We start from the raw sequence: 19,230 nt of genomic DNA, 5'->3' as shown, positions 1-19,230 counted from the left end.
GAAAATCACGTTGGACTACCAGGCGAACGTTGGCTTGATGGCTTGTGTACATTGATACCCAAATAGTTTACTAAGAGAGGATTAATTTACACCACTTAAGAAATTGATGTACCTAAAAATTACCCTAATGTTATTCTTTACTTTTATTACTTTGCCAAACATTTCTTTGATTGAACTACTTAGTGTTGGCCATAAATACGATAATTATTTTTTTTTGCATACAAAAATCAATGTTTCAAGATTTTCGTACGTAGTGCAACAATCCATATTTGACTTCACTGTGGTGTAATTGCATGCCTTTTTGCATTTCAGAAGGTAATGCAGTAATGGTAACTGCCAGACTATATCTCAAAGTATTTTCTGATATTAACGTACTGTAAACTGATACGTTGGCTAATTATCTGAATTTCAGATCTTCTGGTATAAGTGATTGTATAGTTTGTGGATTCTAGCCTGTGAACGGTTTCTGGCATTATACATATATGCACTTATTTTGAGTGACAAAAGTTAGTCTAATACTTCATGTAGAAAATATGGCACAATCTATAGCGTGATTCTCTCGAAGATGAAACTCCTCCGAACCCCTGCAGGCTGCATTTTGGCTGAAGGTTCATTCAGAGTTGACTTCCATTCTTGGTGCAAAGGACACACTATGACCTACTATGGCAATGTTAGGGACTAAAAAGGAGATAGATTTGACTAAACACAAATAAACCTGTACAATGGTAACCCGTTAGAGTATAGCTGAAAATGGGGGCAAGACAATATACCCGATCCTGACACTATGTAGAAGGGGCATGGACTGGTGCATGCCAGTGGAGAAACAGATTTACACAGGTGTGGCTTCCCTATGGAATAGGACTAAAATAGGTCCCAAGGAAGGAATCCTGATTTGTAACGAGACCTGCAGAAGAGAAGATCTGATAATTATTTGGTACAGATAGTCCCAGGGCTGGGGTGGCCGAGTATGGGAGTGTCGGGGAATTTTATGTCTTCCATGTATACCTGTTGGAGCACGTATTTTTGAACACCATCGTTGCCGAAAGACCTCTGTACTGCACTGGATTTTTCCTGTAATATTTTTTTTTTGTAAATGTAAACTCTTTACGTTTTACTTTGAAAGAGAATAAAAAGTATGAAAAAAATTATTTGGTGTTCTAATAACTGTTCAAATTAAGGCAAAACTTAAGAAGCTCCAATACCCTACTTCTGAAACCAGCGAAAATCAACAAAAAAAGAACTTACATTCGTACCTTCTCAGGGCTGGCTCCAAAAATCTGGACTGCCCTTCCAACCGAGATCAGAGCCAATTCCTCGACTGCTTCATTAAAAAAACAGGTGAAATGGCTACTGTTGGAAGAACTTCATCAACAATAGCCCCTATGTCATTCGCTAGACACTCATTTTTAATTTGTGTGTTGAAATGTATGCGTGACAATTGTGTTTGATATATGTGCTTGACAATCAATTTTACTTAGGGCTTAAAATGTATTCCATCGTTATTTGGAAACAGTTGGATGCTAAAACTCCTCGACCCCATCGAGTTGGGCTTTTACCGGTTTGTTCACTTGCTACCTCTTCTTCCCCTTGCACCCACATTTACTCTCATGCGACAGATTCCTCTTATGTTCCGGATTGTATTGTACTAATATTGTGTCTACATGTCAACTTTAGTTTTGTACAGCGCTCTGATACCCGTCTGGGTCTTGTTCATGCTTTATAACACTTTTCAAATAGATAAATAATGTTCAAATATTTGTTTTCATTCTAACATTTACATTCATTTGTATTTTTGCCTGAGAAAATATAATATAAATCAGCCTTTCCTCTGCAGATAGACTCTACATCCGCTACATGTTCTTGCTATCAATTTACCTAGTTAATCTACTCATGTGATCAAATTGTAGTATGCATCTGGGGCACAGCATGGTTCCTGAACTAGAGATTTGGCGCCAATCAACCGATATGATGTGTGATGCTAGGCGTCGGGCACTGGGAGACAAAATATTAAATTATTGAAATGAAGGTAGATACTGTTAGTAGCGCACATTTGACGTATCCTAAGAGTGTGTGTGGAAAAAAGAAGAGCCGGAAGCATGCAGAGCCTCATTGAGATATAGTTCAGTTTTGTGCATCCTTGGATGGTTCACAGCTTGAAGCCTGTCTCCTTGAAGATTGATTTTACTCTAGCGTGACATGGTATTTTTTTGCTATATCTCTCTTTTAAGCAGTAGGCAAGTAATGCTTGTTAACCAGAATCTTGAGCCTGACAAAAAAAGAGTACTAAATAGGATGCTTTGCTGTCAATTGTGAACTATTCGGTTTGCCAGCTACAGTATGTGCCAAACATGGCTGTTATATTATTAATACACCCATTTGTTCAAGGTAAAAAGTCGGGCTCTATATTTATCCTTCATAGTAAATTTGTTTTTAATGTAGATTATTTTTAAAAAGTCATCAATTAACCTTTTAGACTTTCAAGTACTTTTTCGTATTGCAGTTAGTATATTTTATTAAACTATGTGTAACCTCAAAACACATATTTTATCATTGAATTGGTAAAATGCTAAACCTACTGTTTGCATGCCAGTATGTATTTACCGTTTAAGAGGGATAAGATAGGACTAACTAGCATTGATATATTATTATGTTTAATGTGGTTTCACTATGGAGTGAACCAAAGGTATACTAAAGGATTATTGACCATATTCTCTACCGAGGAAGCCTGCATGTTGATGTTCTGCTTTGCTTTAAGGTCATATAGGAATCTTTTGATTCATTTGCTTTTTCTAAGGCTTTTTTATAGCACACACTATAAATTCAGTCACAACTAGGCCCTTACATTTTTTTTCGCTCTTTTAATCATGCCTCCAAATTTACTTTCTCCTAGGTCAGATAGGATTTTTTTTTCAAGCCAAATTGTCAGCTGGGGTGTGAAATTTCTATCGCCCGAAGCCCTGAACATATTGTTTGGGGTCAAGAACAATAAGATTTCGTGTTTATTTTATCCACTGGACTGCAGCTCTAACCCCCTTTGGCTCCCGTACAAAGCTGGGAGAGGGTATTATCTGCAACTAGGGCAAGGTTTATATCCAAATGCATAAGTTGTTTACATTTGTATATGTAATTTATTAATCCAAAACCTTTCCTATTAGGATGGGTGGTCTAAGGAAATTTTCTAAGCTCGGCTTTCATTACTGACTGTGGCTCCAGTATAAAAACATTTACATGTTTGCAAAATTTAACATTTTGAGTTTTGTAATGCTCCTATAATGCTCCCTTATTATATACAAATGCATACATTAGAATAAAAGCAGCATTTCAAAATAAAATGTACAAAAAAATTCCAACTTGGTTAAAAAATTAATTCTACAATAGTAAGCAACTTTAATTTCCATTTTTTGCATGCATCATTTAGTAAATCGTCTTTGATGCATGTCAATATTTAAAATAAAGGTTAATAATGTAGAAACAGTATATAACCATTTTGGGCAGGATGAAAATGAGGACCTTGATATTAAAGCTGCAAAAGTGCAACTGCAGATGTTTGTCCTTGCATTGATGCAGAATTACAACTTTCAGGAACTTATGAGAGTCTACAGAAGTAGGCGCGGAAACTATACTCTTAGAAAACTTTTGTCAATTACATTTTTTCAAGAGTGAATATGCATATTTACTTGTGAAAATTTGCAGTGACTGCAACTTCACTTTCCTTCCATCCCCTTTTATCCTCACCCTGTAAAAAGTTTTGCTCCTCTGTTTGCCAGAAGTAAATATCCAATATTTTCCAGTGTAGGAAAATATTGGAGAGGAGCTGGTGAAAAGCCTAAACATATTAGTTTCCAAGTGTGCACAGACACATGGGACATTTCCTTTCCAACCCAGAACTACCCCTTCCCATCTACTTCCAGCCCCCATATATAGATTTGCAGAACAGTTTAAACATCAAAGCCTTACTAGATTTCAAATTCTGATATAATATGAACCCAAATATAATTAAAGAGGCTATTATCGCAGGTCTGATATAATGAGAACTCGGCCATAATCTGCCACCATACTGCATGGCACCAATCCAGACACATTTTTCTGAAATATCCTGTCCTCTAAAAAAGCTGATATTTTTAAAATCCACACTTTTGTGTTAGGCTTCTTAAAGAGCTGAAAATTGTATGTGCACGTGCCAGTAAAACAATGGGATTTTGCACCCACAATTTAGTTTTTCTTGTTTAAATGTTTGTGTGTGAGAGTACCAGGGTACCTGGCGTGTTGTGAGTTTGCTGTCCACATATAAGCTAAAATGTCAGAGCTTAAGTTGTCGTATCACTTATCTTTTTTTTATATAACTTAGATTAAATAAGTAAATGGCAAAAAAAATAGTTGCTGCAGTGTGGTGTTTATACCTTTCACTTATTGTAAGAGCTTTGTATGGATAATTCATGTACTTTGTCATTTTTCCCAGGAGGAAGATGGAACAGACGAAGACAATGGCAGAGTTGAGCCGGTTGGGCATGCAGACACTGGAGCAGATAATACATTGCACTTGGAGTAAGTCAATTTATAGTGCATACTAGTTCCAAGGTCGTACACAATCGAGCTGTCACTTTCCCTCTAATGTTCAAATTAGAGCATTAAAAGACATTGGTCAGCTCCATAGCCTTCATAATAGTCCAGTATATTAAAGCACATGGGTGGTTGAGAGGTCTCTGTGTGACACTAGGATTCATCAGGTGCAGCACTTTTAAATGGAATATTGAAGGAAATTACTAACATACCTCGTTAGAGGTAGTTTCATCATGTTACTATACCTTTAGAATGCGCATACTGTGCTGAAATTAAATTAATTGAGCGTAGTGAGCCAGAATTAATTTATGTGTTGGACTCAATAGCATTGTTCTAAGAACAGAATTTGTCTCATGCACTGAATTGTGTGTTTGATTTAATAGCTCTTTGTATGACCAGTATGCAAGCTGGGGAAGCACATCAAGTATGTAGGGTGCAGAAACATTTTGTAGGTAGCATCTTTGAAGATTCGAAGGTCAACTTTGATCTAGTGTTGCACACATCAGTAACTCAAAGGGGTTTTGTCTCTTGTTAAACAGGTCACACCTTATTTAGTGCAGAGTTAGCAATCAGTGAGAATACCTCTCTTCTGTGAGGTAACTAATGTAAATAGGGAAAGTCAGTAATATAAAGAACAAATGAAACCAGAGCAGACAAATTATCCATCCCTACAGTACTTAGTTGACTGCCTATTTTTCCATGCTTATCGTACCGAACTGTCTAGATTAAAGTTGTAGTTTCTTTGAATCATTCTAAAAAATGCTTTTAGTTTCTGAAGTAATTAACCCATTAGGACCATTCTTGATCATATTTGATGAACTGCAGCAGTATCGGGGAGTAACTGCTCAATCCTATATGGATCTAACTTTATTTTCTCTCTTGTATTAGTATTTTTTAAAACTGAGAACAGAATGTGCAAAAATAGGGGGGAGCGTCCATACCCTCCACCATATGTTTGTTACGGTCTGTTTAATGTCCCTATGCAGTTTGTTTCGAGCACATTATATGCTGCTCAGCTTAGCCTGTTCAATGAGTCAATTCACTGCAGTTAACTCTGTAGTTAGCGGTACATATAAAGCTATGTTTAAAAAAGTCTCAAAGAATAGTTTACATCCCTTGCTTAACACTATTTGCTGGTTTTGCTCATGAGTTAACCCAACGTACCTCAGAGGGAAGTGTATTTCGCGGGAAATGTTAGGCTTGGCTTAGTCATTTTAATTATAACCTTTAGCGATGGTCACAATACATATATATTTTTAAATATCACCTTCTTAGAATCCAATGCTTTTTATCGAAAACCACATTCCTAGTGCTCCTTCTAGTTATTTGAGGTATTTGGAAGGAGATATTTTCTTTAAAATTAGGCCACACAATGCCATTCTCTGCCCTCTGCTGCCCAGTGACATCTTAAATCCTGAGGTACCTACCCCATACATTGATGGGTAATACTCTTTAGTGACCGCATGAGCGGACTCCTCTGGGCTTCGAGAGATGCCACTGGAGAGGATTGTGCAAGTAGCTGATGAGATTACATCTCGTCAATTAAACACATACAAGATCCCAATGAATTAGACTGCCTCCCTTAAAGGTTGCATAGAGTGGGATGGGAGTTGACGCGGAATATTAATTTGTAAATCAAGTAGGATACAAACAGAGCATCGATTTACGTTGCATAACATTAGAATATTTATTTCATAAATATAATTGCTGATATTCAAATTTTGCATTTTGTCTCATCAGGAAAGTTGGGTTGTAAGTAGAACTTACAGTTCGAAAACATGTCCGGTACAGAGTTTTTAGATACCAGTGTAAAAAATGTTTACATTAGTTTTTTTCTGCGGTCTGCCATAAATTGTTAACACAAAGAACTAATTTAGGTGTTTACATATCATTTATTTTTGGATTCATTTTGATTGTTGTTCTCATTTCATGCCATCAGATTAATATTCAGGTATGTTTGCTTCATCTTTTTGTAATGTTCTGAAATAGACTTCTTTGTACGTGTCTGTTTTGGCTCATTTGCTGTACGTGTTCACGCTCCCTCATTCATCATTGTCTCACAGTGATATGCTAAAGCTTGTGGAAGTCTCGAACGATGGAGGGCCTTTGGGAATCCATGTAGTGCCTTACAGCGCTCGAGGCGGAAGGTAATGTATTGTGTAAGAATTTCATTGTCAGAGCTTGCAGTGTTTTATCTTAATTATGGGACAACTTAGTAGCTGTTATTGCACTGAATGTGTTAAGCCGCATTTCTAAAAAGGAACAGTGATACCTCATCTGGGCTAGATTCCAATGAAGTGTTATTTCAGTAATGATTTAACAAAAAAATAAGGACATTTAAATCCATATTTCAATTAGCACTGCGAGATATTCAATTCAGCACCTCATCTCTCTCTCCCCACACCTGCCAAATCTTTGACTCCTGCATTTATTGGAATACGTTCATTACCTTTGAAGTACAGCAGCATTCAAAAGAACTGATGGGAATATGTATCTTGCAAGCAGGGTGGAAATGAAAGTGCTCTTCAAGACTGAAAAATGAGCCTGGTGCAGAATAAGACAGCTATGCAGGGTAGGCCTTTGAGGTATAATGAAGACCTCAGGGAAAGGAATGGCATATGTTAATTTTCAATACCTCAAAAAACAAGTGTTCGTTTGCAGGCCACATGCTTAATAAGTGGAGGAAAAATGATGTCGCCTTAAAGTAGGATTTCTCAAAAGTGATGAATAAACTTTTTTTTAAAGAAATTTGAGTTTTATTTGTTTTTGCCCATTAGGCACTCATAAACAAGGGATTCTTGTTTAGTGCTGTATTTGGTCCCTTATAACACTGACATGCACACATGCAGAGGCATATACACACCACTACATTAATGTGTAACTTATTTTGTGTTATTCAGATTCTGAAGTATGAGGTCTGTTTTTAAATGTACATGAAATGTGCACATTGAAGTCCAAAGTCTCCCACCTTTGATATCACACCTATTTTAATTCAGCTTCACATACATATTCACACTATTCAGTCTTTAAAACTCCTTCTTTATAATCTGTGTTATTGTATTTCTCAATAAAATAAATTTCACGTGGGCACATTAAAAGATCATGGAATATGTTTTAGCACAGGCAAATAAAGTATTATTCTTCGAAGTTTGTTAAATAGGTTATGGCTATTTAGCATGCAGCTAAGATCGTAATGGTTTGAATGTCAGATGTGAATGGTGGCAATAGTATTGCTTCTTATTATTGAGTAGTCCATATAAAAGGACACCAAGCAATTAATTAGTCTTACACTGATTTTTATTTTTGTGAAACAACAAATTGTGGTTCCTGGTGCTTTCAAATTGAGCCATAGTAAATAGTGCAATAGGGATGCAAGCGTTGGAGATGTACCTTATGGTACCTAAAGGATGGAGCGGTTTACATCAAAGACCATCCAAAATATTATATCATTTGGTTTCATGGCAACCACAATGAACAAGAAACAATATGTGTGTACTAATGTGCCATAATTTAAACCAGGAGTGCCAGTGTCCTGCAGCTAGAACTGATCTGAGGTTTGTAATTGCAGTGCTCAGTTGTTGTACCTAGGCAGAATCCTCCTTTTGCATCACAGATAGAGGAGGGACTATTCTTTCAGCCTCCTTGCACAACAGATACCTTGAAGAATAGACCCTGTACATGGACAGACACAAATATTAATCTAAATGATGAAGATCCACCAAGTGCAGAGGTCTTGTGTATGCTGTGATCTTTTTAATGTCAGAACTGGATTGTTGGACACGGACAGTGAATCAGTCACCATCTTTCCCAAGGACTATGGATAAGCATTCGGAATGTATAAAGTATAGAAGAGGGTTTCATCTTATTCAAAGGAAGTGGTTTATCAAATTGAAGGTGGTTCTCCTTTACACAGTGGTCTTTGTACACAAATACTACATGATATAGTTAGTGTGAACCATGCAGACATGCCAAATATTGTACATTAGTTGAGGGTGCTTGGATTAAATGAAGCAGACCTTTACAAGCAGTATCTGTTTGTGACATTGATGCGTTCCTTTACACCTCATGTGAGAATCATTGTCATGCATTTTACATTTCGTGGCATTCTAGTGTGGACGATTATATCATTCACGTTCTATCAGTTTGTTTACATGCATCTTCATGGCAGTATCTTTGTGAGAGCTAGTGCTCCGAGCAGACCCATATTTGTAAAATTGTAGACTAAAATAGTAAGAAGTTTGGAAGAACCTAACAAATTATGATATTGTGAACAACAATCCATTTGCTTTACATGTTTTTCTACATTCTGCCTTTCAAAAAACAAATGTTGACTATCTTCTTTTGATGTTGAGTACAAAAACGAATGTGAGTTTTCACAACTGTAACCCAGTCCTACAGCGACGACAGGGATAGGTAAATGTACTCCACAGAGAACCTAGAGCATTACCTTGAATGGCTGTGTGAGAGTGTTTGGAGAAAGCCAATGAGAGGTGTAGCCATTTGGGTTTAGTTATTTTATGTTTGGAATGCCTTTATGCTTGCCATGCATGGTTTGATGACTGTATCTTTTGTGTGGTTGATCACTGTTATTCCACTTCTACTTATAAGTACTTATGCCTTGTTGTAAGCCATCTCAGGTTTATTTACTCCAGTTCTAACAAGATTCAAAAACTAGGATAATTCACTTTAGTAAATGTATTGTTTTTCTGGGAGTTGTCCCAGCCATTGAGATGAGTGCGAAAGTGCGATAAATCTGTATTCGAAGTTTCATCAAGCTTTTAGATACTCTGATTCCTCTAGGTATTCCAACTCTGTTCTGTTGTGGTGTGCCTTATTGGCATGTTTCAGGCACATAAGCATATTATTCACACCCCACTCCAACAATTCCTAAGACCATTATTAACTGTGTTTTATTAACTTTACCTCCAATAGTAGTCCTACTTTAGCCACCAATGTTATATTTGTGACATAGTTTCAACAGCGCTTACCCTTCATCTTATTGTTTATGTGCAGAAGGAAATGGTAGGTTAGTCGGCTCTTGCTTTGTCGTGTGCACCTCACTCAATCAAATCTTTATGTATTTATACTCTACAGAAGTAGTTCTGTTAGAAGTCTCCCAAGATGTCCCTCTAAGATAAGCTCTGTTCCTAAAATGAGACAGTTGATCATTATTTTATTGTCTTTCTTTGGTCTTTTTAGGTCTAGCCTACTAGACCCTGTATGAGTTCACACTCATTTGCCTAATTATTCATGGCCCAGCTTGTCCTGTGTTTGTTCCACCCATGGAACATTGTTTCTTTACCATCTCTTTGATTGGCTGGCTTCTGTAATTCCACTGCTTGCATTTAAGCATTGCATTGTTTCTTTTGGGTTAAACACTCTATAGGTGTGAATGTTTTCCAACTGTCTCCCTCGTGGACTTGCCTCTCCATACACCCCTTGTTGATGTCTGTTGCATGTGTACTTTTCCCTGGCCCATTCCTGTTGTGCTTGTTGTCCTGTACCCCCCACGCTCCCCAATCACATATTCCACCCTGTATGCTTCTTTGCGTCTGCTCCATGTTGCACTCTTGCCCGTTACTTCTCCTCCCCAGTCCCTCCCCCTGTGTTGCTACTGTCCCCCTGCATTGCTATCCCTTACCTGCCTTCTTCATGTTGCTTCCTCCACACTTAGTGTAAAAAGTACTTTGACGGGGCCACCTTTTTTTTTTTTTTTATTCACCGATCCGAATCGGTAAAAAAAAATAAAGGGCATTTGGGAGACGCACGTGAGGTGCGCATGCCTACAAAATATCCAAACTTGAGCTAAGAGAGGCATCTATAATTACTACTCAGTAGTGAAGTGAAATTAGGGACAATACCCTCCATTGCAAGGAGCACTACAAAATGACATTTTTGGAAATCCTATAGGTTAGGAGCAGGAGGGACATAACTCTGTCCTCCTTAATGCTTCTTTTAATCCTAGGATTTTGTTACTTCTTTGACTGATCAAGCATTCACCCATCAGACCACAAGGACGCAAAGTCCACTATGTTATTGTAAGGATTGACAGAATTTTGTCCAGATTGGCACAATTTGACGATGATGGGCTACCATTATACCAAAGATAGGCAGAGTTTTGCAAAGAATAGGTTTGGGCATTGTTATACCAGTGATAGTGAGATTTTTGTTTATAAATGTCCAGAGTATGCCAAGAATGAGCACTATGTGGCCTGTTCTTTTATTTTGCTAGGAGTAGCTGCAAATAGAGAACAGTTGTTAAATGTGTCCACAACATGCTGGAAGGATACCTTTTGTCCAGGACCACCACTGTGACATGTGGACAGGCACATTTATGCCCAGACACAATCTCTAATATGTTGTTTACCCACAACATGTCATGGAAATAACCAATATACCAAGCATAGCCGTAGGTATTCCCATGCCAGAATGCCCTCAATATGTTAAGGGTAGGCACCGCTGTGCCAGGAATATGTCAAATGTGCCTAGGTGCAGGCAGAAACTATTTGGCTAGGGCCCCCATTATGCCGCGGATGGCCAGAATGTTGCCAAGAATGCCCATATGTCAGTGATGTGCCATTGTGGGGATAGGTATATCCAAAATGTTGTTAAATGTTGTCAAGTACACCTACAGCCTGGTAAGGGTGAAACATTATCATGTCAGGGATTTTCAGACAATTGCCAGGTGTGTCCACCATCTGTCAAAGATGAACCAATATTACACCAGCGATAGCTAAATGGCGTTTGTATGTCAAGGCTACTGTATTGCAGGGTCACCATTAATGCTGTCCATTTGGAAGAATTTGTAGGACTCTGACTGGCACCATTGCTGGTCCTCACACACCCACCCAAACACCTAGATGCACACATCTACATCTTCTGACACACACACACCATGGCGAAACTGATGGTGCTGCACTCTTCTACGCAGTGAGTTTTGTAAGTGTGCATGCGTGCATCCTGGTTTGCTGCTCTTCCACTGCCAATCTCTGCATTGGTAGATCACCAGATCCGTATGCCATCCTCTCACTCCCTCCACCTCGGGGCTGTGTCGTTTCCCCCTCAAACTGAACGAGTCACCCTGAGACCAACAGACGCTGATATTCACTTTCCAGTCAGCTGCCCCATCAAACTCCTCGAAATGTGTTAAACGTGTAATAAAGGTTTCTGTTGCAATCACTCATTTTTCGATGGGCACACGTTTTATTACATATGCTTAAAACAACTTTTCTTAGATCCTGAAGTTAAGTAGCACTTAAACCTTAGTGCTATTATTAAAATGTATAACCGCGCGAGAAAATGTACGAAAGAAAGATTACATATGTAACGATTTGTAATCTTAATGTTCCAGAACCCTGGGGTTATTAGTGAAGCGACTCGAAAAAGGTGGCAAAGCTGAACGGGAGAACCTTTTCCACGAGAACGACTGTATTGTAAGGATTAATGATGGAGACCTCCGGAACAGGAGATTTGAGCAGTAAGTGCATCTTATATGCAGGATATGTTTTCTTTTTCTATCATTAACCACCACAATGCATGTTAAGCGATGCAAGGACAAGCCGCGCTGCTTGAGAGTAAATTTACCTCACTATCAAGGTTCAGAGCTGTAAGCGTCCTAGGATCATGGTCTACAACGCTTCAGTGTTCATTGTGGTATAGTACGCTTTATGCGTACCCTCATCCATCTTTAGTGATCTTGGTCATGTGGTCATGTCTGTTCGTCACTCCGTCCCCACACTGAGGTGATATGCGCACTGAGAGGAGCTGCCATGATCTTACGGGTAAATGTCCACACCACAAAAATAGGAGCGAAGCTGCATCCATTTCAGTTGCATAAGTTGTGGGAGGTTTTGACCCTACATGCTATTGTTAGGACTTTCCAAGCCACCTATTAGAGAGGGTACTTGACCACGCCCCTTTATATATTGACAATTCATGTTTGTAATTTAACTTCTATCATAAATGTGTATTTTTGCATAAATTAAATAAACACTCAGAGTGGGTGTAGAGTATCTATAAGGGTTTCCTTTATCTTTTTGAGTTGGCCTTTCACCAATCTGGTAGCAAAGCAATTGTAAACAATGGGTGCTACCTTTATTGGTGTTGGATTATGAAAATTGTAAGTATATTTCTTTAACTGTTTTAACAACCTATGATTATCTTTAAAATAAGAACTTGCATGCATTAGATTTTTTTAATGTTGGCTGATGGCCTCTGAAATAAAGCTTTCTAATGAAAAATAATTTTCTTTTATTTGACACTATAGTTTAGGTATTTCAAGCGGCGATTAATCCATCTGTGCTGTGTATTGAAGTGGGTTGTGTTACAATGGTGTAGCAAAGAAATCACAGAAGCTTCTTATACAGGGGACACACATGTCTGAACTGCAGTGTAAAATGTCCCAGATAATGAGCAGGTTAAATTACATTGCTGAATCTGCGAACATGTAGTTTCTCTGTGGGCTGTATTTAGTTTCTCAGCAGAGTCCAAATATCATTCTATTTAGAAATAAAAATGTGGATTTTTTTTTTTACCCAGTTTCGGATTGAAACAGTTCAAATTCTATAAAGTGTTGCGGTGGATCCAGAATCGATATATGGGATGATTTGGGCTGATAGTCAGTGGTGCATCGTGAACCGTCGGAACAGATCTGTGTAGGATGTACGTCTCTACCACTGGTTAATGTTGTTATGCCATCAGCTGACATCTGGCTGCTTAGAACCTCTAGTCTAGTTGTACTATGCCTCCGTTATCAGACCACACTAAGTGAACAAGGTTACACCTGCGTAGACGTTGGTGGTCCTAGATGATGCGCTGCCGAATGAGCTCTGAGCAGTTATGGAGGAGGAATGTCGCCACAGGGTTTGGAAACGTTTCCAGGCCAGCCTGTTCCACACACTGTGGTTGTCATTAAGAGTTATCAGTAGCCTTTTAGTGATGTGCTCTACCATTGCCACTAGACCATAATAGCACAGTGACTACTTCTCAAAGGCAGCTTTCAGTCTGAAGTTGATCTTCTAGTGAAGGCTGCCATCCCTTCCAGATATATGGAATGCCCTTAGCTTAAACAAGATGATTAAGACTCCCTAAACATACTTGAAATGGCTAGGTAAAGAATATTTTTAAGATTTTCACTCAATCGAAATTTGGTACAGATTTAGGAGGAGTTTTTAGAAACTTTGACTATTTTTAGTAGTGCAAAAAGTAGTAGAAAATAAATGTAAATCTGTTCCTACGGTTATTGAAACAGATAAATAAAATTCCGGACCATTATAAATCGGTCTTGCCAATAGTAACTTGTTCGAAACTTACGTTTGTTTCCAAACTCATGATTTATCAATCACTGTTAACCATTTTAATGGCACACAATTTACTGATCTTGGAAGGATGTACGGCTGGGTCGATCATGCCAGGATCTGAACTCTGTGACTTGCATATCAGAGCATTTCTCTGTGGCAAGCATTTAACTCACTGAGCAACCTATTGGTCCTTCCATTGAGCAGGAGTGAGGAGTGATCGGAACTCCGTGACTTGCATTTCAGAGCATTTCTCTGTGGCCAGCATTTAACTCACTGAGCAACCTACTGGTCCTTCCATTGAGCAGGAGTGGGGAGTGATTAGCCAATGTTGACTCAATAATAGACTGCGAGTGGCCTGTACTTTTGGAATAAGATGATAGCCACTGAGTAATAATCAATAGGGGTGGGCGGAATTTGCGTAGTCGTGCTACGCAAAGCTCAGCGAAACGGTAAACAATCTCTGCGAACACGCAGAAATTCCGCAAACATGCGGACTTGCTTGTTCGCGATGCTTTTTTCCTGTACGCGATCGCTGTTTGCGTGCTCAGGGGGATATATCTCGCAAATTCGCATTTTGAGAACGCGAACAAGCAAATTCTGCGAAATGCAGAATTTTGGGTAATTCCGCGTTCTCCGCAGAACGCGAAATTACCCAAATTCCGCAAGCTGAACAGAATTTACCGCCCAGGCCTAATAATCAGGGCATTATAGACCCCCTGCAGTGTGGAAGGGGGCGCATGAAGAGGGGCATCATTTTACGTTATGCCACAGGTGCTAGTTGCGTTTTTTTGTGGGTTTTTTTAAGTGAAGGGTTTCATATACTCACACTTCAACACTTGCCAAGGTTGGTTCTGTATCGAGGTGGTTTTCAAAACTATGCGCTAGCAGGTTATTTCAATGTAAAAAGTACCACAGCAGGCACCCCAATCCCACTTGGTTGTTTGTCATTCTAGAAAGGTAGTTAGGTTCTCTGAGTTCACCTCCTCGTCTTTGTTGTTTTCTTTCTTGCTGGTAAGTGGTTGTGAAGCATTTATCACTGAAATGATATTGAAATTACACCATCGAACGACTGTATGTTGTTAAGACTGGCTTTGAGCTGCTTTCTCTAAAACCCCTATTTCGGACATGCCAGCGGAAAACAGCTGAAAATTACAAACCTACATGTTAGTAGAAAGATTTCTTTGATCACAGATTCGTGACATCAACAGCGAGTTTTCCCAATGCCATCCTCCAATAATACCTTCTTTTTAAATTTGTGAGCCCCCATTGTAGTCCAAGATTAGTTTTTCCTGCTGTCGGTCACATAAAAGCAAAAGGTCTCAGAAGGGAGGCATTTTAAGAAGATTATTCCAGTGGTGTTTTTACATTCAACAGCAATGCAATGTAAGATCTCATTCAGATCTGTATAAAGAATTTCACCCATATCAGAATCTTGCATAGAGCTGCCTTCGCTCGCTGAGGTCTGTTGACTTCAGGAGCACAGGCGTGCCTTACAAGAAGCACCTCTCTGGAAACCTGTAATTTAAATATAGATTAGGGCACATGTCGCACCCGTTGCAGTTGAAAGAGCCTGATTTACTACCCCAATGAAATACATTTTAAATGCTTTTAAAGGTTACAGTGCCTATAACAGGAATCCCTCTGGTGTACACTTGATGCCAACCAAGTTGGATCACTATATGTTGTCCATTGGGTGCTGTTATGAACCCCAATATAGGCCTAGGTAGTTACACGACCTTTTACCTATTTCAGCCCTACCATTGTTCTACATAATGGGTTTGGCGCTGACTTTTTACCTAGTTAGGTGCTACATGACTGTCGTGGGGTTTTCTCCGAAAACTAATATCATGTATTATGCATGAGGATTCTCAGTATCACAGCAGCATTGCAATCTTCTGTATAATAATTCTGTGTAAGGGTAACCTCTATCGACATCCTTGCCCGACATGCCCACAGTACACTTCTAGGTAGAACCGCTGAGGGTATCTTTTGGGTATATAAGCGCAACATCTTCTCTAGGCAAACCAGAGAAGAAAGACTTCCATGGTGACACGCTGACGCGAGGCGCTGAGGTCCCTTCAAGCAGACACTCCAGCACGCAGTGGTCTGGCATCCCTTGCAGGGTGTCCATCTCGAAACCAAGATGGGGTCCTTCGCACTCCCACATCAGGTAATGGGGTTGGCTCTATCTTAAGGGGATTCTTGGCTATACACCTACGTACATGTTAGGTACATTTAGGTGCATCTAGTTAGGGTTTGCATCGTAGGAGCACGCATTATTACTGTTATGTATATATATGCCTGCATATATTCATTGTTTTAGCACTATGGTAGAGTTCTACCTTTTCTTCACTCTACTGGTGCTCATAACCGTATATATATGTTTATGTCTAATGGTTGTTGCAGCACACGTATTTTATACTAGAATGACGCTGGTTCAATAAATACTTATTGAAAACGTCCCCACCGTTTATTCTATGTATCTCTCTGGGACAAAGTAAGCACAAGTGACTGAGCGAAAAGTACTGTACTGTTTCCACCATCCCTGAGGGCTCAGGGTTGTCATGTTTGATAGTTGCCAGAAACTATTCGCTCCTTGGTAAGAGGGGTTCGTAGTGGCCCTGTGAGCTAGCTGGTCTACAGACTAACATATCCTTCGGGGGTACCTGGAATCCCTCTGGACACCAACCTCTTAGTTTATGTTGTGTAATGGCACAGATCCTATATAGATTTGTAGGAACTACACGACAGAGCTTTGACAAGTGAATCTACTCTGGTATCAGTGGACGCTACATGACCTTGTCCCAGCTTCTAGGCCACTGACTAACTACTTTGTGCAGAATGTTCTTACCTTAACTTAGACTCTCTAGAAGTAAATTAGTTTTATTTATTCTTACGTTGGTCAGATATCTCTATCTTTGCATGATCCCACACCGATCTTTAGTTAGTATGTGCGTGTGTGCGTCCCGCAGGTATCAAAACCAGACGCCTGCCACAGCCATCATTTCAGTTGCGATGTTACTGGTTACTACGGTCTCCTCTCTTCAGCACGCCATTCACAGCAACAAGTCTTGTGGATTTTTGTGGCTGCAAGAAACCAATGAGCTCTGTTCATCAAGGACAGTCTTTGTTGATGAATATTGTATACAGGTTTCCTTTTTTTGTTCCAAAACAGGTACTCCAAATACAATTGTCATGCGAGTGTGATTGCCATACTCACAAAGGGTGTCATGTGTGGTCGTGGAAATGACAAATGGGGTTGACCTAGTATTGTATCTCTATGTTGTGCATCTCTTAAGTTTCCAGCTGATGTGGGAAAAAAGCATGGCTGATGATCAATGAGCTTATTAGTATGTTTTCCCAATTTCAATTAAAGCAGTTTTTCGAAGTCTGCCTTTGTTGTCTGATTAGTCACAGTAATTATGTTCATAATGTCTTCTTGCCCGCCACTGTTAATTTGCTCATTTTCTTTTCGTTCATTAATGCAGAGCCCAACATATGTTCCGCCAAGCCATGCGTTCACCCATCATGTGGTTCCATGTGGTCCCTGCAGCAAACAAGGAGCCTTACGAACAACTCTCCCAAAGTGAGAAGAGCAATTACTACACCAGCCGGTTCAGCCCGGACACGCACTATATGGATAGCAAGAGCATGAACAATGCGGGGCCGGATCACGCATCACAGCGGCCATCCAGACCACCGACTAACCACACAGAGCAAACAGACTCTTTCTCCCAACTACCTCACAGTGTTAACTCTGCTGGGAAACCACCATCCGGTCTCTCTGCATCCCCACAAAAAGGCCTTAGTCCCTCCCCTAACAGTGGTTTTAACACCAAAAAGATAGGGAAGAAGCTCAACATTCAGCTGAAGAAAGGTACGTTGTTTATTCAGCAAACTATAGCTTTCCCCTGGTGATAGTCTGTGGACATGCATTGCCACTGACTGACACAAGAGTGTTGAATTAAAGAACCGGTTGCGTAACGAAAGTTGAGGGCCCCCCTCTGCAAACTACATGGAGTGGCCCCTTCTGGACTCACTCTGGAGCTCTCAGGCCAGGTTACTGTGCTGAGGGGGCCTTTATTACGCCACGGGAAATAACTCAAATGAAAATGGTTCAATTCAATTGAAATGCCCCAAAATGGGCCTTTTTCTGTCCTGTTCTCCTTTCCTTTGTTGTATAGTTTGTGATATTTCCAACAAACCATCCATAAATCGTGAAGGTATTGAGGATCAGTTAAAATGCCTGCTATACACAGGCATGCTCTATGATGTGAAGCCTATTAACAGAAGATTGGCATGCAGTTCTTTTCGGTTGATGGCTGGTGCTAGTTTGACTAGCAATTCTCAGCCTGCAACTTTATTGCTTTGAAATGGTTTGGAGATTTGAGGTAGGTATGAATGATAACCGTTTGAGAAATGGTCAAATTAAGCCAACCAGAGAAAGGCGTTAATTATTGTATTGCTGCCGATTTAGCTGCGCATTTGAAATATGTTGGTTATGTTGTGAAGTAGAAAATTGTCTTGAAAGCTTTACCATCCAAATGACAGATGTAGGAGGAAATGGAGCTAACAATGTTTACTAGCGGTTATTCACGAATATCCCTGCCACCTTTGAAATACAGCAGAAATGGCTGCCAGTAATGGTAATGCCGAAAAAGCAGTTCCATACTTACTGGTCAAGTTCTGAATTGATTTGATATGTGTTGATTCTCTCTGACCCGTGTCATCCCTTGTTGTCTGGTCTGGCTGGTCAGCAATACCTCTGTAAGGCTTCTTGCACTTGTGGAAGAATTTCCTTAATCATCGGTTAATTGATGGGGCCATGCTGCTTAAGGAAAGTTTATTGACCTCATCTGTTAGGCTGCAGAATGCCTCCAATGTCTTGAAGTGTGGACTTAGGTGCTCATGGGGGGAAAATGAATACACGTCATCGTTTTGAAGAGCTACACTCACTAGTAGTTCAATTACTATTTTTTTTCAAATCATGGTTCCCGGACCACGAATAAATATTTTCCATTAATGCAGGTCTTCCTCCCCCAGAATGAAGGCTTGGTCTGCAGAGCATCATTGTTCACTTTTCCGCTTTGAAGGTCAAGTCCCACTTTCTTTAAGGAACATCCTTCAGACATTTCATTTAGGTCTAATGTGATGGGAGTCCTGAAGCAGTTCAGTCCTTGAAGGCTGACAAATACATTAACTAATTAATTCTGTCATTACTGACCCAGTAAATTATTACTGGATGTGGCTGAGCCACCTTCTGCAAGCGTTTGCATCTTTAAGTTAAACCACCACTATTGGTTGATCAAAACCTGTGCCAGATTCCTCCCTCAGCGTTGTTTTTCTAGGAAATAAAGATATGAATATTTAT

General features: G+C 39.6%; 1 protein-coding gene across 8 annotated transcripts in view; it reads left to right on the top strand.

The window, feature by feature from the left end:
• The window catches only part of PARD3 (par-3 family cell polarity regulator), a 1,320,414-nt gene that overhangs the window by 617,910 nt on the left and 683,274 nt on the right, over positions 1–19,230 (top strand). For all 8 annotated transcript variants that reach the window (XM_085631870.1, XM_085631866.1, XM_085631868.1 and 5 more), the window contains exons 6-9: positions 4,460–4,545; positions 6,624–6,707; positions 11,912–12,037; positions 17,348–17,736. In XM_085631870.1, coding sequence (XP_085487996.1) covers positions 4,460–4,545; positions 6,624–6,707; positions 11,912–12,037; positions 17,348–17,736 — 685 coding nt within the window. The remainder of the gene's footprint in view (positions 1–4,459; positions 4,546–6,623; positions 6,708–11,911; positions 12,038–17,347; positions 17,737–19,230) is intronic.

Source organism: Triturus cristatus, chromosome 10 (genome assembly GCF_964204655.1).
Source record: "Triturus cristatus chromosome 10, aTriCri1.1, whole genome shotgun sequence".
Lineage (NCBI taxonomy): Eukaryota > Metazoa > Chordata > Amphibia > Caudata > Salamandridae > Triturus > Triturus cristatus.
This window is presented reverse-complemented; position numbering and strand designations above follow the sequence as displayed.